The sequence below is a fragment of the Sorex fumeus genome, unplaced genomic scaffold (assembly GCF_029834395.1).
Source record: "Sorex fumeus unplaced genomic scaffold, SorFum_2.1 ptg000011l, whole genome shotgun sequence".
Classification (NCBI taxonomy): Eukaryota; Metazoa; Chordata; class Mammalia; order Eulipotyphla; family Soricidae; genus Sorex; species Sorex fumeus.
The window spans coordinates 5,124,853-5,147,956 of NW_026606068.1; the positions used below are offsets into that span (position 1 = coordinate 5,124,853).

A 23,104-nucleotide genomic window follows, 5' to 3' on the forward strand; every position below is an offset into this window, starting at 1 on the left:
CAAGCCCTCTCCCTGCCTCTGTGGGGCAGGGCCCCACAACTAACAGCAAGGAATGGTTCTTTGTTTGGGGTAGTCGGGAAGAAGGGGAATAGGAGTTTGAGAGGGGAACTTAATATACCTCATTTAACACACTGATGTCGGCACTGTAATTTGTGTTAAACTAAACCACGGCCATGTGCGCGCCGCTGGCAGGGCACACCACCGCCAACAAGTTAGAGATATCAGAAAGTATCAGAAAATCTTCAATTCACCAGCATTTCCATTTACCTGTTTGCATGGGAAAACATTAGATGGTAGGGGTTGGGGAGATGGCGTAAGGAGACCCCAGTCTGCTCCCTGCATCAGATGCCCCGGCTATTGGCAGGGGTGCCCCACGGGTCCCTGGCACTGCAGGGCTTGAGCAGCAGATCCTCCTCAGCTGCCAGCCGTGAAGCACCAGCCTGTCTGGCAGTGTGCTGCTGGGTGCACCCCATCACCACCCTGGGGAACCACCCAGTCCTGGGACCCTCCTGGGACCCTCCTGGGAACCCTCCTGGGAACCTCCTGGGACCTTTGTGGGAACCCTCATGGGACCCTCCTGGAAACCCTCCCGGGAATCTCCTGGGACCCTCCTGGGAACCCTCCTGAGGACCTTCCTGGGAACCTCCTGGGACCCTTGTGGGAACCCCTTGGGAACTCTCCTGGGAACCCTCCTGGGAACCTGCTGGGACCCTCGTAGGAACCCTCGTGGGACCCTCCTGGAAACCCTCCTGGGTACTTCCTGGGAACCTCCTGGGACCCTTGTGGGAACCTCCTGGGAACTCTCCTGGGAACCCTCCTGAAGAATCCCCTGGGGACCCTCCCTAGGAACCCTCCTGGGACCCGTGTGGGAACCTCCTGGGAACCTTCCTGGGACCCTCATGGGAACCCTTGTGGGAACTTTCCTGGGGACCTCCTGAGAACCCTCCTGGGGAACCCCCTGGGGACCCTCCCTGGGGACCCTCCCTGGGAACCTCCGGGGAATGTCTGGCCATTCTCTGCCAGGGGGCTGGCTGCTCGATGTGGGGGCCTGAGGAGAGGAGGCCCTGCAGCACTGGGGCTAGTGAGCACCCCACACCCTCAAGGGCCTCCAGGGCTGCACCCTGCAGTGCTCAGGACCGTGTGGTTCTGGGAATCGCGCCGGGGTTCGTTCGGCTGCGTGCAAGGCAAGAGCCTCACGAGCCCTCAGGTGGAGCTCTGGCTCAGCCATTGAGTCTGTGCATCCCCCTCAAGGCCGCCACCACCCCAAAGAGGCAAAATGGGTCTTGGGAACCAGAAAGGAACTCAACTCAACCTCAGAGGCAGAGCACGAGGATCCCTTCTTGCATCTACACGTGTTACATACGCAAAGAGACCGTAGGTCTGATGCATTAACAGTCCACAGGGAGAGATCCAGGGGAAGGTCGTCTGTACTAGTAAAAGATAAAGTCTGGCGGCTGGAGAGGTGTCCCGAGGGTGGCCGTGCACACGCTACATGCATAATGCCAGGGTTTGCTCCCGGCACTGCAAAAGCAAACAAAAAACTCAAAATGACAGGCAATGGTCAACATGTTTTTCGGGTTTTTTGTTTGTTTTGTTTTGGGCTTGGGGCACACCTGTGGGGTGCTGTTTCTGGCTCTGTGCTGGGTACCCCTGGTGGTACATAGTGGACCATAGGGACAGAACTACGACCCACTGTGTGCAAAGCAAGCACCTTATTTTTTATTTTTGGGCCACACTTGGGGGTGTGCAGGGCCGACTCCTGGCTGTGCTCAGGAAACACTCCCGGACTGTCCCAGGGGACCACAGGGGATGCCAGGGACTGAACCTGGTTTTGCTGCAGGAAAGCGAGTGCCTGCCTACTGCCCGATCTCTGCTGCCCTGCGCCTTAACTTCTGTTCTCTCCAGCCCTCCACGCTGATTTTCTAAGCATACCCAGCAACAGAATCTTGTAAATCCCAACCCCCAAGAGAAGAAACTTCATCTTCTCAAACTCAACCCCTAGAAACAAGTTCTAATTTCCCATTTCTGGGTGCCCACCATTCCCGTTCGACTTTGTTGTTTTGTTTGTTCGAGCACTCAGTGGGCTAAGGGCTTACTCCTGGTTCTGTGCTCAGGGGTCACTCTTGGCAGGCTCAGGGGGCCCTATGGGGTGCCAGGGATCAAACCCACGTTGGTTCGGCCACATGCAGGGAAAGCACCCTCCCCACTATACCACAGCCTGGCCCTCATTCTACTTTCTGTTTCCTCGCCTTTGCCCTAGTTATCTCATTAATACCGTTTTGGCTTTGGAGGACAATATGCCCCCTTTGCCCCAATCCAGGCTGCATCTGAACCTCAACAAGTGACATCGTATGTATCACCAGAAAAGCTCTAAGTGCTAGCGTGATCCTCCTAGATGGAGATTCTGCTGTTCTGCTGGTGTCACGGCAAAACCTCGAGTCACACTGAGAGGAGAGTTCGGTGCCGATGAACCGTCCCAACCAGTGGAGACTGTGCCTCCTAGTTATGAAGTCCCTGTCCAGGGAAAGTACTGGACTTTCCCTCTTCTGGAATGTTCTCTCCCATTCTCTTTCTAGCCTTGTTTTGAAGTTTTGTGCCAGAAACTGTTCTTAATGTTTTAGCATTAGAGACAAAGGCTGAACTAGCACTGGGGAAAGAAAAACCTTTGCTGCTCTTCCTTTTTATGGGGGGGGGGCACACCCAGCTGTGCTCAGGGGACCACATGAGATGCCGGGGCCCCAAGACCACCTTTCCTTCTGAGTGCTTATTTCTTTCTTAGAAACAGGACAAAAGCTCGTCAGCTCAGAGCAAGGTCCAGGTCATCTTTCCTTTGCAGCAGCGCCTGGCGACAAGCTTTCAGAGTGCCCTGCACGAGTGACAAATGCCCCCTAAGGCTGCTGGGGTGTCGGCCACCAGCTCTCTCCCCCACCGCTCTGCAATCCCGCAGGTCAGGGGCTGTCGCTGGCCACAGAAGCCCAGCCTCCTGCCTGGACATGCTACTGTCTTGTTCTAGGCGACAGTTCTCACAGGCTGTCCAGATCAACAAACCCAGCTGCCGAGCCCAGTCCAGCACCTTATTAGGGCTGCTTCTGTGTCACATGAACTGAGCCAGTGGCCAGACACGCTGACTGTATTTCCTCGCCGGGCCTTTGGCAAGCTCATCAGTGGTTCTCAAAGGCGGCCCCTGGACCGCAGGGTGCTCAGGGTGAGGAGCACGAACAAACAGTGAGGTAGCAACGCTGACAAGGGCCTTGTTCTGGTCCCACCGGCACCAAAGCCAACACCCAGACAAGAGAACCATGGCTCTCGTGATTCAAGTGGGGAGCCCTGGCGTGGAGCGGGACAGCGGGCAAAGGGGTCCCGAGTGTTGATCTGGAAGGGCCGGGGAGGAAAGCTAAGCACGAGAAAGGGTTCTAGTCTCGAGGAAAGCCAGAGGGAGGCACACGCCAAGGAATGAGCCATTCAAGGAATCAAGCCTCATCTTCCCGCAGTAGGAGAATGTCAGAAAGGGCATCAGGGCCAAGGAGATGGCTCAGTGGCTGAGCGCAGGCTCTGTGTGCAGGGTATCTGGGCTTGACCCTGACACGTGCTCCCCAGGGCACCACCAGGAGTGGTCCCCAAGCACTGAGTTAGGAACGGCCCCTGAGTAATGTTGGCTGTGACACCAAACAAAGATCCCAAGGGAAAGAAAGGAAGAGGTGAGAGGTCATAGATGCAAGGCGGAGTCACTGCACTGGGGGCGGGGTCACGGCACAGGGGCGGAGTCACGGCACAGGGAGCGGGGTCACGGCACAGGGGGCGGGGTCACGGCACAGGGGGCGGGGCACTTGCCCTGCACATGTCCAAGCCGGTTCAATCCCTGGGCATCCCAAAGGACCCCCTGGGCCCTGCCAGGAGAAAATCCTGAGTGCAGAGCGAGCAGTTACCCCTGAGCCTTGCCATGTGGGCCCCCAAACCCCAACAACAACAACAACAACAACAAAACATTAATCCTTTGAAGGTAAAGTTTAGAATTTGAAGTGCAAGGAACTTTTGTTGTTGTTCTTGGAGGATTTGTTTTGTTTTGGATCACATCTGTCTGCGCTCAGGGATCACTCGGGTGGTGCTTGGGAGGAACCACATTGGATTGAACCCAAGTGAGCTGCATGCCAAGCAAGCATCCGACCTGCTATACTCTCTCCAGTCCCCGGAGCATGTCCAAAGGAAATGCTGGTTACCACGTGGACAATAGGTTACAGGGGTCAGGAACAAAAGCCACAAGAAGTGGAAGGCTGGGGCAGGGCTCTGGGTGAAAATCGACGGTGGCCCGTAAGACAGGGCACCACTGAGGTGGCGGCATTCAAAGCAAAACAGCGTCACCATTCCGGATCTTCTGGTTAGGCTGCCGCTGATGTTAGAACTGCAGGGAGTGATTCCTGAATGCAGAGCCAAGAGTAACCTCTGAGCACCTCTGGCTGTGTCCCCCAAACAAAACAGAAGAGAAGCTTGGCCCCGTCTGCTGACCCCGCCATCCTTTTACTCGCACCTAATTAGCAGGCAGCAGCTGGAAGGAAGCACTCACACCAGATCAGGGCTGCACCCAGGGATTCCACCACCGCCCTGCAGGGACTGAGCCCCTCCGGCTCCTCCCAGTCTTGGTCCAGCCCTGCTCGCTTATTTGTCTTTCCGGCTGTGCACGGGGACCGGGAAGAGACTGCAAGGAGGAAACCTTGAACCTCCATCGTGCAGGGGCTCCCTGCTCCCCTCTCCGCCACGAGAAAGCCTCTGGGTTCAGCTCACACCGCGACTTTCCAACACCCTGTGGCTCGGACTTGGCCTCCTTTGAGTGCATCTGTGGGAAGCTGGACCTCATGTCTGGTAAATCATATGGACATGGCCCTTTGTGTAACTACCTCGTGTCTGGTACAAGATACGCATAAACTTTACGCGTGATATGTGAAAACAAACCTTCCTAACCACATGTGGGCACGACCTTTTGTGTAGCTGCCTCACTAATGGATATATACCCTGATTGCCCCCCAATAAAGCCTGTCCCTTTTTCTCTCTGTTTCTGAACTGCATTCTGTCTCTTGTGTCTTGTGTTCATTCGGTCAGTCCTTCCCTGCACCTACGGATCCTAGGGCCACCTCCGCGGGCCGGAGAGTGGCCTGGCGGGGCCCCCCCGCATGCATCGTCCCACCGAGCCCTTTGGCCACATCTGAGAGGCGAATCTCATCATAGATCTTATACTGACTCTGTATAGGATCATCCAGTTGCATCCCATCGCACTCCTGAGATTTCACTGCCTTGGCACGTCCAGCCCCCTCCACCACGCCAGGCCCGCTGGGACCCGCCACTGGGCTTGCCTTTTGTTTGCTTGGGGGCCACACCTGACGACGCTCAGGAGTGACTCCTGGCTCTGTGCTCAGGAATCAGTCCTGGGGATGGTTGGGAAACCATGTGGGTTGCCAGAAATGGAACCTGGCTCAGCCCGGTTTGCTCAATGGGACTCGAGGATTCTGCTCGAGCTTCAAGGTTTCCTCCTCCTGATCTCTTCCTGGTCCCCGTGCACAGAGCTGTGTGCTGGCATGGTCTGTGACAGCCCAGCCCTGGCTGTGTATTTGGTGACCAGCTTCTCCAAGATGACAGGGATACAAGGGAGCTGAAGGACCAGGGCGTGTGGCCTCAAGTACAGGGCTAACTACCAGCAACATTTCTCTCAAGTTGCAAATGTCACGTCAAGAACTCACTGGAGACAGCTGCGCCACGACGAGTGTCAGGATTGACCCTGGAAGAGACGCAAGCCAAGCCACTGAAAATTCTGGGGCCCCTTTGGGCGGGGGGGTGCAATAAAGCCCCAGCAGCCGCACCCATGCCCCCTAGCCACTGCAACACCAACTCATCTCTATAGAGACACCAAACTGATGAAGCTCCCAGTATACTTGGTTTGGGCTTAAAACTCGGGGGTCGTCTTTGTATGGGAAGAGCAGCCGTCCCCGCCCCCCACCCCCAGCCACGTAAATGGACCTTTTTTTTCTTTGTGCTTTATGGGTGACACCTGGCGATGCACAGGGATTACTCTTGGCTCTGCACTCAAGAATTACCCCCGGCGGTGCTTGGGGACCATATGGGATGCCGGGGATCAAACCTGGGTTGGCCTCATGCAGGGCCAACTCCCTACCCACGGTGCTATCACTCCGCCCCAAGTGGCCCAGTTTCACAGCCTGACTCATCTCGGCAGTGACGCCAAGTTACGCTGATGGAACTCACGGGCGCAACAGACTTTGGGCTGAAAACTCTGGGACCAACCTCGGGAGGGGGTGAGCTAAGAACTGACCCAGATCTACAGATCCTGGAGCTCCTGTACAACCTCCAAATCCCACAATCCTCACGGCCCAGCAGAAGCACAGCAAATGAGATGCAAGAGTAGCATAGAAGCCTGCTAACTTCAATAAACAAAAAGGAAAGCACAGAAGGCGCGAGAGCAACAGGCAGCTCAGGAAACCCGCAGACCAGGACTTCACACTAGAGATGTAACAATTTTCAAAACCTTTCTTTTACTGAAGTACTTTTTGATAATCCCATTTACCATTCCGTTGTAACGAGCAATATAAGATAATTTTGTGCCTGCCAAGGGGATGTCAACTTCGGGAGCAGGGGGTGAGTGGGAAACTGGAAACAGTGATGAAAGAAAGGTTACACTAAGGTGGGGCTGGTGCTAGAGGCACAATGAAGGCCCAAAACCACTGTTAAGAACGACTTTGTAAACCACGGTGTTTAAATAAAGTTTTTTTTAAAAAAGAAAATTACTGGGGCTGGAGCAATAGCACAGCAGGTAGGGCGTCTGCTTTACACGCAGCCAACATGGCCAACACAGGTTCGATTCCCAGCATCCCATATGGTCTCCCGAGCACCGCCAGGAGTAATTCCTGAGGGTATGAGCCAGGAGGAACCCCTGAGCATCACTGGGTGTGACCCAAAAAGAAAAAAAAAAGAAAATTACATGTAAAAAATAACTTATAGGGGTACAACTCTTTCAAATTTTGTATTCTGTTCTACAGTCCACGACTTCAACATTAACAATACACGCCACGTATAAATGTTCAAGAAAATGAATCACCTACTCTGGAAAAAAAAAATCTTCTATTTTTTCCTATTTCCTGTCTAGTCCACGGCCAATATTCTGGATGGAGACAAACAGAGGTTAAAAGAGAAGAAGAGGGGCTGGAGCGATAGCACAGCGGGTAGGGCGTTTGCCTTGCACACGGCCAACCCGGGTTCCATTCTCAATGTCCCCTATGGTCCCCCGAGCACCACCAGGAGTAATTCCTGAGTGCAGAGCCAGGAGTAACCCAAAAAGAAAAAAAAAATAAAAGAGAAGAAGAGCCCCAGGATTACTTGACTGTTTTAGAAATCCAAATCTGTCTAAAGGAGTTAAGTTGACCATATCGTTAAAGAAATAGACTGCAGGGGGCTGGGAAGAGAGCACAGGGATTAAGGTGCTTGTCCTGTCTGGAGCTGACCTGATCTGATCCCCAGCAGTTCACGTGATTCCCCAAGCACTCCTAGGAGCGATTCCTGAGCACTTAGCTAGGAGCAGCCCCTAAGCACCATAAGGTATGTCCCCCCCCCCCGGAAAAAAATCATAATAAAGACTTCAGGGTTGGGGAGATAGTTCAGAGGACTGGAATGCAAGCTCGGCATATGCCCGACCTCCAGCCTGAGCCCCAGAACCTCATGCCTCAGCCCCGGCACCGCAGGGTTCATTCCTGTCGGCTCAGAGCAGCACCCGTGCCAGAAGCACTAAATGGTGCCCCACTTCCAGGAGTGGACCCAGGTCCCCAAGTGATGCTGGAGAAGCACCCTCTCCACCCCCCCCCCCCCAGCCTCCACGCAAGAAAACAAAAACAAACAAAGTTCTATAAATGGCAGCCAGAGAGCTGGTACAGGGGTTAAGGCACACGCCTTGCATGAGGCCAACTCTGCTGGACCCCAGCTTCCACATTGCTCCCTGCTGGGTCTTGCCTCCCCCCACCCCCCAAAATATATATTATGTAAGTTAAATTAAAATAGAAAACACACACTTTGAGAGTCAACTCATTTCATCTTCAGATGAAAAAGCGATAAAGCAAATACCAGGCTATTAGACCACCAGCTACCTTTTCCTTCACCCCGTATCAGAGAGGAAACACAGTCTCAAGAGGATTTCAGCTTTTATTGAATGAGGTCTTCAACACTGCAAAGGAACTCTCCCTTTCTTAAAAGTCAATCTTAACACTCACAGATGATTTTCAAGCGTGGTTCTGTTCAAAGAACAAAGAACGAGGGAGAAATTCACTTTGTTAACAAGTTTCACAATTTCTTTTGGCAGCAACGAGGAAGGAGACCTACACGATTCACAGCCTATAATGGTTCCACACACGCGAACACACGGAAAGCTCGGGACAACTCTGGGAAAGTGCTCCTACCACGGCGAGGGGCCAAGGCTCGCTCTGCACAGCACCTGGAAAGGGGTCTGCGGGCTCTTTCTGGACAGGGCCGCTTCCCCTCCCCCTAGGTCTCTGTCCAAATCAAGGCAAGTAGACCAAGGCCCAGTGGGCACAGGGCTAACTGCAGTTGCCCAACGGACAGCTCTGCCACTTTCTGTAGGCACATCAGCTGTGAACAGACCTGGGGGCGGCCGGCATTTGAACCCCTCCCCCCACTCTGCACCTTCAAAGTCCAAGAGGCCACTTGGAGTCACTTCAATGTAACACACAATTCTCTGCACTGTGTTTCCAGTGAAAGGAGAAACTCTCCGAGCTAGAAAGCGTTAGAAGCAGAAAGAAAGCAGCAGCCCTTTGGTTTAGACTAACAGGACGTCTCTGACTCGCCAAGGAACACCGCTTGGGTTCAGGGGACTTTGCTGGGATCAGCAGGTTCCCTATCTAGGTTAGTGTCAGATCTGTACATGATTTAACAGCACACGCTTTCTCCCCATCCCACTATGACAAGCGCTAAGAATCCTTCAGTCAGGCAATGATGATTTAATAGTGACCATTTCTCTTTGGCCTGTTAGTACTCAAGCTCCCGGAGAAATACAGTTCAACTGAGAAAGCAATTAAGCGAGACCAGAACGCTCACAGTGGCACAGGACTCATGATCTACTTGATGAAAGCACGGCTGAAGCCATTCTATTCACACGAGATTCTTTTCTAAAGCCAGCTCTCACTCGGAAATACATGAAGGGAGATACATGCTAGCAGGCAAGGCCTGCTCCATTTCAAAGGGCTCCACTAGGTCTGTAACATGATTAGCGACAGAGGCACCTGGGCCAGCACATGGAGCACAAACACAAACTGAGTTCTTTGGGTTATCGGTGTGGTGTAAAACACACACAACCAACATTTGTAAATGAAAACATGGCACGGCTTTCAGTCACTAGTGTCGCCTGATACCCAGGAGAAATTCAGTGGGAAGGAACCCCCCGCTACCCCTTGCAAGATTACAAAAGGCAACCAGAAACATTAAGGAGGGCAGCGGATGTGGCTCAGTGGTCATGCCTTACATGAGGCCCTGGCACACAAACAAACATGCACATACACACCCATGAAACACCGGTCTATCCTAGGTTATGTCAAGTTAGGAAAATGAGAACCCCCTTTCCTGCCGAGTTAAAAGCTGGGTTAGTAGTAGTAGTATTAGAAAAGTCAACTTTTTCCAGAGCGGAACAGTAGATCCGTGTTTGAGGAACACAGGAGACTGGGTTTGCATTGAAGTGACTGACTGGCGATCGTCTACCACGTACATTCCCATCGTGTGGTGTGGGAGATTGTCACCTGAGTGAAGTCGACTATCGGCCATGAAATCGCAGCGCCAGGCTAGAGCTGCTTGAGCTATGAAGGCAAAGATACCCTCTCCCACCAGGCTTATCGGAACCGACCTGCTGTGCGCTGAAAGAATGTTCTTAGAAGAAAAGTAAAATAAAAAAAATACTATGATGAAAAATAATGTTTTAATAAAGCATAGTGCCCACATGCAAAGAGAAAGAAAACCCAAACTCCACAGCATCACAATCTTCAGGGGGTCCTCGCACACCCAGTGCTCTCTGGGTTGCCACTTTCACGCCATGCTGGAAGAAAGAGCATTTGCCAGGAGACTGATGTGACCACGATCTTTAACCAGCTCGTGCCAAGCACTGGTGGGCATCACAGGCTCTGGGTGGCGCCGCTCTGGAGTGTGTCTGCAAGTTTAAGAGATGAGGAAGGATGGAGGAAAAGGCTTTTTTCTTCTGATAGTCTGGTTTGGTGGATTCTCCCGGGAGCAGGCTGAGACCGCAGCCCAGTGAGATGAGGTATTGCCAGCCAAGGGCCACCGGGCTGCCCCCTGGCCCACGGGGATGAGCCATTGTTTCCTGTACACGGACTCTCAGTCTCAGCCCGGTGAAAGTGAAGGTTAGTCCTGATCTTATCCTATCCTCTGCTGAAGCTGAGCGGCACACCCACAGCCTGGGTTGGAGTGCCCGGGGCCCACTGACCCCCCTCACCCTACCAGAGACCCTCCCTAGGCATATCTGACGGTTCCAAGCATCATACAGGGTCCTGCTGGCCTGGTGGGGGGATGTTTTGGCAAATGATTGGTATGTGTGGAGGGGAGGAGGAGAAAAGAAAGGAGGAGAGTGCTCGAAAAGGAAATGGTACATCTAACTACAAAAGGAAAATCATGCCAGAATCCAGGGAAGGTGCCAATGGAGAGAGATTTCAGCATGAGGACCAACCGGACCATACACTACTATCTTAAAATGAAAGGGGGGAAAAAAAAACCACTGATCTGTTCAATGTCGAACACAGAGAAAGATGGGCAAATTTTGTGGACGATAATGTGTCGTTTACTAGGTTTGGAGACAGTTTTGGTCTGTCCCAGTCCCAATGATAGTCAAAGGACCAGGCCTGGATGAGAAACCCAAGGCTGTATCCACAGTTGTGTGTCAGGATTTTTAAACTAAAAATGCCTACCCTAGTGATGAGGGAAGCACTTTTAACTTTTGTTTTATCAAGTGGAACGTCTGCATAAACAAAGGAGGAGGTCTCTGTGGATATCAGATGAACTGAAATATAAATGTATAAAAAAAAAAAAACCAATCAACACCTTACACCAAACAGCCACAACCGGTGGAAGCAGATTATCTAGGCACAAAGGGAAGAGTCTCAGAAAACAAGGGAGGTCTCAAGGTCTCGTCAGAAAAACTGCCCACTGCTGGGACAACGTGTGTGTGTGTGTGTGTGTGTGTGTGTGTGTGTGTGTGCGTGTGTGTGTAAAAAGGGGGCGTCTGAAAATGTTTCCCAGTGTCATGCTTCCGCAATACTGACGTCACTTCAGATTCGCAGGAAGGCAACCTTAAACAACATCGGGCGTGTAAACAGCAGAAACTCGCGCTCGGGGCCGGGGCCGGGGCCGGGGCGACTCAACTCGGGAGCCGGCCAGCGCCCGCCCTCGTCCTCCGGCGAGGCTTCAAGTGTGTCCAGTCGTTCAGACCGCGGTTTCCCGGCCGGCTTTGAGGTTGGGGGCCGAGAACTGTCTCCTCATCCTGGGGGGGGTCCCGCCGGGGCCGCAGGCCTGTCGGTGCTGGTGCGCGTGGCGCTTGGCCTGGCAGGTCTGCAGGTCGGCGGGGGCGCCGGCGGGGTGGGCGCCGGGGAGGGGCGCGGGCAGCGGCCCGTGGGCGGGGGCGGCGTTGGGCGGGCAGCGCGGGCCTCTGGGCTGGCCACCGCCGCCGTTGAGGGAGTTGCTCCTCCAGCGGGCCTGCGGCGGGGGCGGCGGCGGCATTGGGGGGCTGACGGGCTGCTTGGTGACCTGGATGTGCCGCACGGGGTCCCCGGTGGGCGCGGTGGCGGCCTGCGCGGGGCCGCCCTGGCGCGCCCCCGCCGCCGCCGCCGCCTCGTCCTCCTTGGGGATGCGCAGCTCGATGACCTCGTCCTCGGTGATGATGATGTGGGTGCCGGGGCTCCACGAGTTGCGGTGCTTGGGGTTGCTCTTGAAGGGGAAGCGCGGCTTGCGGTTCTCGGGCGGGATGAAGCGGTGCGGCGCGTGCTGGCGCCGCAGCTGCCGGGCGATCTCCTGCTGCTGCAGGTTGCGGAAGCGCTGCTGCTCCTGGCGCATCCAGCGCAGGCGGCCGCGCCGGAAGGCCGGGTCGCCGCTCATCAGGCGGCTCACGCGCTCCTCCTGCGCGGGGTCGGGGCCGGCCGCGCATGCGCCCGCGCCGCCCGCGCATGCGCCGCCCGCCGCCGGCGCGGACGGAGACGCGGATGGAGACGCCGCGCGCGCTGCGGCCCCGCCGGCGCCCACCAGCGGCAGCACCTTCTCCATCCGCAGCATCTTGTGGCGCAGCGCCCGGATCTCCTCGTCCTTGAGGTGGTTCTGCTGCTTGACCTCCTGCAGGATGTCCTCCAGCCGGTCGATGTGCACCCGCAGGTCGTCCACGTCCGAGCCGGCCCTGCCGCCGGCCAGCGCGGCGGCGGCGGCGGCGGCGGCGGCGGCGGAGGCGGCGTCCTCGGGCCGCTCGTCCCCGACGCCCACCGTGTCCCACACGTCGCGCGCCACGGCCCGCCACGAGTCGCGCTCGCTGGGGTCCTTCTTGGCGTAGAGGGCGCACAGCTCCTTCATCTTGACGATGGCCAGCGCCTCGATCTCCTGGCGGCTGTGGCGGAAGTCGTTGAGCGCCACCTCGTAGCAGATCTCCTTGACGGCCTGGATCTTCAGGTCCGACACGGTGACCCACTTGGCGTCCTTGCCCGGGCGCCGCCGCTGCGGGATCTGGTACATGCGGAGGGGCTCGCGCTTCTTGCCGCTGCTCGGGAGGCCGCACCGCTTCACGATGGTCTGCAGCTTGCTGGGCGGCAGCTTCTCCCGCAGGGAGGTGATGAGCCGCCAGCTCTCCTCGCACGACCGCTTGTCGGAATCGTCCCCGCTGTCGGAGTCCGCGTCCTTTGGGGAAACAAAACCAAAGAAGGGCCCCCACATAACCAAAATTAAAATGGGAACAGAGGAAAACCAAACCGAAGAAAAAGCAAGCCAAAAAACGAAATCCACCACAACGAAAACAAAAACAAAACAAAAGAACAAAAAAAACGCCTTCACCAAATGAAAAAGAAAGAAAAAAAAAAAAAAGGAAACCGAAACCAAAAAAATCCCCACGAACCAAAACGAAAACAACAGAATCAACCCCCGCAGGACGTGGAGGACTCCTCGGGAGGACACTCGGGGCTACGGAGGTGGCGGTTAGTCTGAAGATGCGGACGCCCAACATCACTAGTCCAGATTTCCGAATGCTGCTCTCGGTGACGAAATGCACCGTCTAGTCTCGGGAGCGATTCTCGACAGGAGTGCGTCTCCCACTCCGCGGCCATCTGAGAGTTGGCAACACTGTGCGGAAGATCGTCTCCGCTGTCTCCAGAGAGTGAGGTGCCCCCCACATGCTAACAACACCCATGCAGCCAGCGCCCCACATTTGCCTTGGTTATTGCTGTCGCTTCGTCCAGAAACACTTTCCCCCACGAGCGAGCACAGACACCATACAGGGCGTGGCGAGCAGGCGGGTTAACAAAGGTTAGTGAGGCTGGAGAACACCGCGCCGGTTTAGCGTTACTAAAAAGAGCCGTCCTGGAAAAAGTTAGAAGATGAGAGAGCAGAAAGAGTCAAACAGGATGGCGGTTAAAAGTGCGAAGAGTCCCGACCAGCCAACCGCTCGGTCCTTATCAACCAGAGCGCTTTTTGCTCCAAACCAGGGGGCTTTTCAACTGCTCCTTCCATGGATGCAGGCTGATTCTGCTGTTTTCTTGTTCGAATCAAAGTGATCCATTTAATTCATATAATTAAGCCTTGCTATTCTATGAATGAGGAAGCATAAAGGGTTCTTTTTGTAGTGGAGCTCTATTTTTAAATACCTGAACTTGTCAATACTTCTCCTCCAAAACCTTATGAGTAAACTACCAGGGGCTAGAGAGGCAGTACCGGGTTTAAGGTGTCTGTCTGAATGTGGCATACTCCCATTCAATCCCTGGCACTATAGAAGGTCTCCTGAGCATCGCCAGGAGTGATCCTTGAGCACAGAGCCAGGAGTGAGCCCTGAGCACAGAGCCAGGCGTGAGCCCTAAGCAGAATCGGGAGTGATCCCAAGTACAGAGCCAGGAATAAACCTTGAGCACTGCTCAATGTACCAGACCCCCCCCCCCCCCGAAATAAAGTACCAGAGTGAAAATTAACTGAGGGGGCTGGGGAGACAGTCCACTGGGCTGGGCACCCTTTGCATGGAGGCCTGGCTTTGACCCTCAGCAGGACATTGCCCTTGGAGCACTGCAGAGAGCAATTTCTGAGCACCATCATGTTTAAAAACCCAAACTAATAAGTAAATTCACTGAAATTTAAGTACACGGGCAGGAGCGATACCTCTGCAGGCTGGAATGCAGGTTTACTGCTTTGTTTTTTGTTTTGGGGTCATACTGGAGGTGCTCTGGGAATTGAGCCTGGGCCAGCTGTGTGCCAGGCCAGCGCCCTCCCTGCTGTCCTAGCGCTCTGGTCCTGGAGTATACATATGTAAGAGGCCCGGGTATGATCCCTGGCTCGGCACAAACCCCCGAAGCAGTACCAGGAGTATCCCCTGGGCACTAAGCATGAATAGTCACTGAGCAGAGCTGGGGGGTGGTATATCCCAAACTAAGTGAGGCAAATATTTTTCTTAAACACCATTTACAATTCCCTAAGTAATATTTTAGTAAGTCAGACAGCAGTGTTTTCCATGAGACAGTCCCAGCTCTATGCAGGCCATCACTTGAAAGTGACAGTTCCCATCCACATATGAAAGGTAAAGACTATATTCTACTTACGTAAAGTGGATCCACTCTTTAAAAGGATCGTCAACTAGGCTTTGTAGCCACAGAGCTTAACCATTTTCTCTACAAGGGAACTTTTCTGAGGCCTAAAACCGCCATCTGGAGGCTGGAGCAGGAGGACAGCGGCGAAGGCGTTTGCCTGGCACGCAACTGACACAGCTTTGTTTGATCCCCAGCATCCTGTATGGTCCCTGAGCACCACCAGGTGCAATTCCTGAGTGCAGAGTCCTGAGCATCGCTGGGTGTGGCCCCCAAATTAAAACAAATAGTCAGGTCACGGTCCTCCCGTTGTTCATCGGTTTGCTCGAGCGGGCCCAGTAACGTTTCCATCATGAGACTTGTTGTTACTGTGTCTGGCATATCGAATACGTCACGGGGAGCTTGCCAGGCTCTGCCGTGCGGGCGAGATACTCTCGGTAGCTTGCCGGGCTCTCCGAGAGGGGCGGAGGAATCGAACTCGGGTCGGCCAGGTTGGCTGCGTGCAAGGCAAACGCCCTACCGCTGTGCTATCGCTCCATCTGACTTTATAACAATGTAGTTTCAGTGGCTATTAAAACAACAGATTTAGAATTCCATATAACGGATAAGATTAGAAAAACAGTTTTTATTCAGGAAGAAGAGTTCCTGGGGAAAATAACTGCTCATCAGACTAGTTGAAAATACTCTAGAAAATGAAAATATTGTCACCGAACAGTCCATTTATGTAGCTCACCAGCTGTGATCACTAAAATTATTTAGGGTAAAGGGTTTTTGTTATGTCTTTGTTTTCGTGCATTTCGGGAGGTCAAATATTGGGGGGTTCAGAGGCTCCTCCTGGCACTAGGCCTCAGGGGTCATACCTGGCAGTGCCGAGGGCTAGTTGTAGCTCTGTGTTAAGAGATGACTCCTGGAGGGGTTCTGGGACCATACACAATGCCAGGGACCAGACAGGGTCTTGCATCAAGGCAAGAGCACGACTGCACACTGCACCAATCCTCTGGCCCAAACCGCCACAGTTGTTATTTTGGGGCCACACACAGCGGTGCTCAGAATCACTCCTGGCAGTGCTCAAGGAACCCTTATGGAACGCTGGGGATTGAACCAGGGTTGGCTGCATGCAAGTTAAGTGCCTCAGCTGCAGTACTATCTCTCTGGGCCCCACCTGTATTTTTTAATGAATCGAACTAATGAACAGTATTGTGCTCTCTAGACTGAAAATAATTTGTTTTGTTTTTGTGTTGGGCTGGAGCAATAGCACAGCGGGTAGGGTGTTCGCCTTACAAGCGGCCAACATGGCCGACCCGAGTTCGATTCCTCCGCCCCTCTCGGAGAGCCCGGCAAGCTACCGAGAGTATTCGATATGCCAGACACAGTAACAACAAGGTCTCCAATGGAGACATTACTGGGCCCGCTCGAGCAAATCGACAATCAACGGGAGGGCCTTTACCTTTACCTTACCTTACCTATCTGAAAATAAAAAATCAACAAAAGCAAGATTCAGATTCTGTTTGGGTCTTTTTCATTTTTAACATAAAAGATCAGAAGGGCTAATGTTAAATGATGACAGGAATAAATGTTAGAGGAAAAAAGTGTTTAGCTCCTGAAAAAATTTCCTTGAAAATATGCATAAACCAAGTTTTACAGAACAGAAAACGATTAGTTCCACATAACTGACAACTGTCACTTTTCCCCCCGTGGCTGCTTTTCCTTTTCTCTTAAAATAGCTTAATAACTAGAGAGAGACAATACAGTGGGCAAGGCGCTTGCTTTGCACAGAACTGACCTGGGCTTGACCCCCGGCACCACATATGATCCCCCCATACTCTGGGAGCAGTGATCCCCAAGCAGAGCCTTGAGCAAGCCCCAGACATAGTCGGTATGGCCCCAAACCAGAAGCAAACCAAAAAAAGGTGAATACTGATTCAGGAGATAAATGCCTTCAATCTCATGTTTGAGAGATAACGGGGGAGGGGGGAGCACCTCAGGTTCTCAGGGGCTGCTCCAGCCCTACATTCAGGATTCAGGGGGTCACTCCTGGTGGTTCCTAGGACTGAGCCTAGGGTCAGCTACACACACAGCAACTCCCACAACCCCCCCTCGAGAATTTTAATAGCCAACCCAGAAATAAAATGTATACAAGGGGCGAGTGCAGGCGCCCTGGCACTGTACATGGTCCCCCAAGCACCGCCAGGGGGACCCTTAACCACAGAATCAGAAGAGCTGAGCTCCGCCAGTGTGGACCAAACCCTTCCCCCCAACAGCCTCTCCTCCCCCCAAACATGGTTTAAGAGCTTATAAAAATAAGAAAAAACTTTAAAAAGTTCTTTCTTTTAACAATATTATCATATAATTCTTGATAGACTCAGCATATTTTGTGTGTGTGTGTTGAGGGGTAACACACCTTGGTGCTATGCCAGGCATCGGACTGGGGCTCCCCGGGCAAGCATGCGCTCCTGCCCTTTGGCTCATAGGCCCAGCAAAAAGACTCGGTGTATGCCCAAGCACATCACCCTACTACACGCTGCCAATTTATACAAAAACAGTGCTCTGTGCACAAAGTAGATCCATTAAGATTCATATATTCCAGGGCTAGAAAAATGACATGGGTCTGGCCTCTTCGTATAATTAAATAATCTTTTTGTTTTCATTAACTACCAAATGCAGAACGGCCTCCTGAGAAGAAACAAGCTGCTCATGCAAATAAGACACCCCAAATGCATATCTCCACACAGCAGTTCGAAAAGGACCAGATGCATAACCAATGCTAAATATAAGCAAATATTCAATAATAGAACCACATGACACATTTCAAAAACTATTACTGAATGAGAACTTAAGAGGCTGAATTTCATTTCGAATGCCAGACCTTCTACAAAAATGATTAGGTATAATAAATAGAAAATACCAATGGGTAATCAAGTTATTTGTATTCTCTCTCGTTTATTCATTGGTGCATCTGAAATATACCTCTTGGTTGGCCAATACAAGGTCAGAAAAATAGATTTTCCTTCTGGCATCATGCCTGCTCGATAGTCTTCAAGCCAAAGCATCAGAAACGAATCTCTCTTGAGGGAAGAAATCTAAGTGAACTGGACCCTTCTGCTTATGCCATTTCTTGCTTCAAGCAGCTTCTCTTGAAGTCCAAGCTTGCTTTAAGCCACACCGGGCAAACGACAACCAGAACCTGATTATCTGCAGACAAAGTACGTCCCTAGAAACTAGACCTGCACATGTGTGGGCTCCAGAGATCAAACCTGGGACCTCGCAGGTGCCCAGTGCACTGAGCATTTGCTCTGCCATGAGCCACATCCCCTCCATCCCCTAACTTTCGAGTCTGGCATGGTCACTAGCTCTCAGTCACTCCGCACTGTCCCATACTTGGCTACCCCAGACGGGTCCCTGCGCCAGCAACATGGTGCCACCGAGATGCTGAGAGGCACCGAGAAGACCCTCAGTGATGTCCGAGTGTGAGCGGAAGGCCCTCAACCTACCAGGCCTTCACCAGCAGGCAAGAGAGCGTGGAGAACAAGGCCCCTCAACTGTCCGAGAGGTAACACTGCTCTTTCTGACTCAGACACACCCCTATCAGAGAGGATTGCTTCAGAGATCAAAAACATGACAGTTGTTAATGCTTTTTGTAAATTACAAAGCACTCTACAAATGCAGGGCACTATGGTTAGGTAACTACTGCTTAATTACACCTGTCCTCAGCCCACTCTCAGACATCCGAGGCATCTTCTTGGATTCCGTACATTATTGAGATGAAAGGCTCCCTCATGTGTCCCCAGCCTTTCAAGCCCTAATCACACCATGGCTAAACATTTGTGTTTTCATTAAAACCAAATGCCAAGAAGCCTTCCTAGAGAGACTCTACACTGCCATTATCTTGCCCCAAACACTTATTTATTCCCACAGTGCATTCTTTTGGGGGATTTCCTATAATTTCCCAAATAACAAACTGTTTCATTAACCTACTGCCCAGCCTGACGAGCAAACTGCCCCGGAGAAGGCTGTGTTGACTTTAGCTCTCGCTTTTTGCTCTGTGGGCTGAAGTTTCTCTTCTCCAGACCACAGAGCTCTACGATAGCTCTACACTTCCCAGGCTGTACTTTACACGCTCTCTTTCATCTCAGGGAAGAGAACTAGTACCCCAGCTTTCTCCCCAGTCCCCTCATTCTTAACAGCCCTTGGATCCTGGGGGGCTGGGGAGGAGACAGTGCAGCAGGGAGGGTGCTTGTCCTCCAGGCAGCAGACCTGGGAGGGGTCCCCGGCACCCTACAGGGTTCCCCACGCTCCTCCAGGAGAGATCCCTGAGCACAGAGCCAAGAGTAAGCCCTGAGCATCGCTTGGTGTGACCTATCCACCTTACCACACACAAAAAAAAATTTTTAAAAATCCCTGGATCTTAAAATATTTAAAAAATTTTACCTAAAGATTCAAGGTTTGCTAAGCCTTCATCTTACAAATCAGGCATGCATTATGACGTTTCTTAATTGTTTAATCAAGATTGGACAGCTTTAAAAATGAAAATCTAACAGATCGACTTATCGACTTATTATATTTACTATACTAAATGAGATTCCATCTCTAACAAACCTAGTCAATCAAGAAACATGGTAAAATGCGAAGGCCGTTGGCATCATGAGGCCATCATGTGACCTTTAAAGTGATTTTTCAGCTCTTCACCCAGTCCCCACCAGCCCAGAGGAACGAGCGTCTCTCTCCAGCCCGGGGCCTGCTCTGACTGTCCCACGTGGCCCTGAGCCCTGATTGAGAATCCAGACTCCATGCAAGGGGACAGAGAAGGATTAACACATGCAACTGTGCAGCAACGACTTTTAGACACAGTTTAACTGAAAAAACAAAAACAAAAAACCCCAGTGAGCCCAGGAGCGGAGAATTAGTACTATCAAGTGATCAGAGACAAAACCAAGGCAAAATACCCACCAGCTTCAATTTTCAGGGAATTATTGAAAAACCAACCACTGATGCAGATTCAAAAATGCAAGAGGCACAGACAACCAGAGCACTCCCATTCTTTCTCCGAGAGCACTTGGGCTTGAGCGGAGAGGTGATTCTGGACACAACCGTGCCTTTCTGGAAAGTTCTCCCGACTCCAGCTATGGCAGCCGGGAGCTCATTCTGCACTCAGGACCCAAAGACCAGGATTTGCTTTCCGGGAGCTGCGGAAGCAGCTGGGACCAGTGGTCATCTGGGGACACAGAAAGGGAGGTGGCCGCACACTTAGCCCTACCCCTACCAGCACTCAAGATGGATCCCTACCAGTCTCTGCTGCTCCAGGAGAAGGTCTGCTTCTTCCTTCTCCTTTTTGTAGAGGATCTCCATCTCCTGAAGCCTGGAAAGAAGGGAAAGCAGGCATGCGAGAGTGAATTGGGAGGTCACGGGGCAGAGCAGTCAGCTCCACGACCCGCTGCGGAGGGGCGACGGCCGCAGTGCTTTCCACACGGTACCTTTTCTCCATCTCCTGCTTCATGTCGATTCCTTGTTTCTCCAGAAGCTCTCGCTGAGCAAAGGTCCAATCCACAGGCTCGGATGGGGTCTCGGCAGAAGGAGTCTTTTCCCGCTCAGCCCGCGCTTGCTCCGGGTGGTTAAAACGGAACACGTGGTTTTTACCCATGATGATCCGGTTTCCTGGTGCCGGAGAGAAACAAGGCTTAGAAGTCACCCTGGAAGGAACTGCCCTGCGGCCTACGGACTCTAACTTCTAGTCTAGAATCTGCATCCTAATGCTATCACTGCAGCTTCAGTTGGTTTATTTTTGGGGGGGTGGGAGGGAGGTGGAGAGGTGCTGTCACACCCAGAGGTGCTCAGGGGTTACTCCTGGTTCTGCACTCCGAAATCACTCCTGGCACTGCTCCGGGGACCATAAGGGACCATAAGGGATGCCGGGGATGGAGCTCAGTCAGACTCACACAAGGCAAGTGTGCTTCCAAAGGGAACTATGGCTCCAGCCCCACAAAGACACATGGGAGGTGCTCCCGGGAGCTGGGTGAGACGAGACTGCCAGCCTCTTGCAACCTCACCTGAGCGCAGCTGGACGGGCTGGGCCACCCTCTTGCCATTGACGTAGGTCTCAGAGCGCTCACAGGGTTCGAGCGTTACGATCACTGCCCAAAGAGAAAAATAAAAAACAAACTACTATTAGCATCACAGACAACCTACGGAGTCCAGATCTACACAAAGGGTTTGTAAAGCCACCGAGAGGTAGCTTTGATCTACGTGACAGTTCATTTCAGAGCACCAGAACCAGTCCAGTATGATCGACAAACGTGGCCAAAGAGAAACTGAAGATCCAGCGCTAATACTCGGGTCATAGAAATACTCATCCGAATCACAGGAGTGCCACTAGATTCCCGCCTGGTAGCGAGCCCAGGAGAAATTGGGCTTTTCCCTCCTGTGAAGGAATCCTCCAGAGGCCGCCCCAGCAGAGGTCCCTCCAGGCCTCCCGCTACTCATCTGCTCCCTTAGTCCACTCAAGTCATTAACATTCCAGACCCAGCCGGACTCACCAGCCCCAAAGGGGCCCCTTTTGTAGGGGCTATTTTCATGGAAAGCAGCTCTGCGTGCATTCAGAAGCAGCCCCAGCCTCTGTTTCCCACTGTGGGACAGGGCAAGAGTGAGTGTCGGGAGGGTCGGTTGGGGAATACCGGGCCGGGAAGGTGCCGGGGCAGCCGGCCGCACTCACCGTCGCCACCGCCGCCGCGCTCGCTCCGGAAGATACAATGCTCTTCTTTAATGTGGGCCCCACTCAGCACAATGTCCTGGCGCCGCTCAGCGTCTGCTTGGCCAACCCTGAACACAAGGCAGAGTGTTTCCCAGGGAAATGCAGGCTACAAACAAAACGCTGCCAACAATGGGCCTCTTTCTCCCAAAGAATATTCTCTGGGACATAGAAAAAAAGGCATCGCCTTTTGGGTTTTGTGTTTTGTCCTTTTTTTCCTCTAGAGGCTTTCAACTGCAAATTCTATTTTCACATACAATCAACCTCCCTCCAGAATAAGAAACCAAGGGGCTATGATACACTGTGTTAACTCACTCGGCATTATAAACTGCTCTTGCGCGTGCGCGTGCGCGCGCGCGCGCACACACACACACACATTATTATAAACGACACACACACACACACACACACACACACACACACACACACCCCTAGATTAGGCTTCTTGTGTAGAAAGGAAATTTCTATGTGAATCTTCTAGGGAAAAACTACAAACTGAGTGGGTTAGCTAGACCGATAGTGTAGTTAGATCAATCACATCACTTGGAAATGGTGGAGAGGAGAGTTTATAATGGTTTCAAGTGAGGAATCAAACGAATCACTTGCTAGAAATTTTTCGACAAACAACTTTGCTCTAATTACGTAATCACTGAAGATGAAGACAGGAAGGGGCCGAAACAGAAAGCAGGGTACCTTGTGATTCCATCTTTGATGTAATAAAGCAGGCATTCTGACATCAGCGGGTCCTCGTTGAGATTGACGAGATGCGGGGTCTGCAAAAGGTCATGGGAAAGCAACTAGGTTACCACGGGCAAAACTGTGACAGCGTTCGGCGCGTGCAGAGCAGGGAAGCTTCCAGATTTCCCACAGTGCCAACAAGAGGCTCTCTCCCCAGCTGCCCACTGCACGGATGCATTCTCTTTAAAACCTGGGGGCTGGGAGAAAAGACCCAGATCTTTTCTTTGGAGGGGGAGTTACACCCAACAATGGTTTCTTATTCAGGGCTTTCTTCTGGCTCTTGCATGGACTCAGGGGTCATTCCTGGTGGTATTCGGGGAACCATATGGGATGGAGGGGACTGAACCTGGGTGGGCAGTGTGTAAGGCAAATGCCCTCTCTGCTGGACTGTTGCTCCAGCCCCCAGAAGAACCCGATCTCGACAGGACCTAAGCATGGACAGCAAACCAAAGAAACCCAACCTGTGACACGCTTAAATGATAATTTTTGTATGGGTTTGGGCAAAAATCTTGAGGGGCAATATAATGGGTCAATGGGAAATAGGCCACTTGGACTTTTTTTTTTTTTTTTTGAGCTGCAGGTGTGTTTAAGCCCAAAATGGAGAGGTTTTTCTCCCTTCACTTTGGCTCAACTGGGAAGGAGCTCGCGGATTCTCCATTCTCTCCTGAGAGTCTGGCGGGCAGGACCCGGACATTCCTCCTGCGGGTCCCCTAGTCCCCACCTCGCACCCCCCTAGATGGTGTCTGGATCCCAGTCACCCCCATGGGTGCCCACCCCCGCCCCCCGGGTCCCCGTGTCTCGC

At 52.6% G+C, this 23,104-nt stretch overlaps 1 protein-coding gene across 10 annotated transcripts in view; it reads right to left on the bottom strand.

Moving 5' to 3' along the window:
• Positions 1–23,104, bottom strand: part of KIF1B (kinesin family member 1B) — a 129,287-nt gene that overhangs the window by 48,862 nt on the left and 57,321 nt on the right. For 9 of the 10 annotated variants that reach the window (XM_056110971.1, XM_056110967.1, XM_056110963.1 and 6 more), the window contains 5 exons: positions 22,258–22,337; positions 21,529–21,635; positions 20,867–20,950; positions 20,294–20,474; positions 20,106–20,178 (listed from right to left, as the gene is read on the bottom strand). In XM_056110971.1, the coding sequence (XP_055966946.1) occupies positions 20,106–20,178; positions 20,294–20,474; positions 20,867–20,950; positions 21,529–21,635; positions 22,258–22,337 (525 nt within the window). Of the gene's footprint in view, positions 1–11,487; positions 12,940–20,105; positions 20,179–20,293; positions 20,475–20,866; positions 20,951–21,528; positions 21,636–22,257; positions 22,338–23,104 lie in introns of those variants that run through there. The other variant, XM_056110972.1, reaches the window with a different exon arrangement.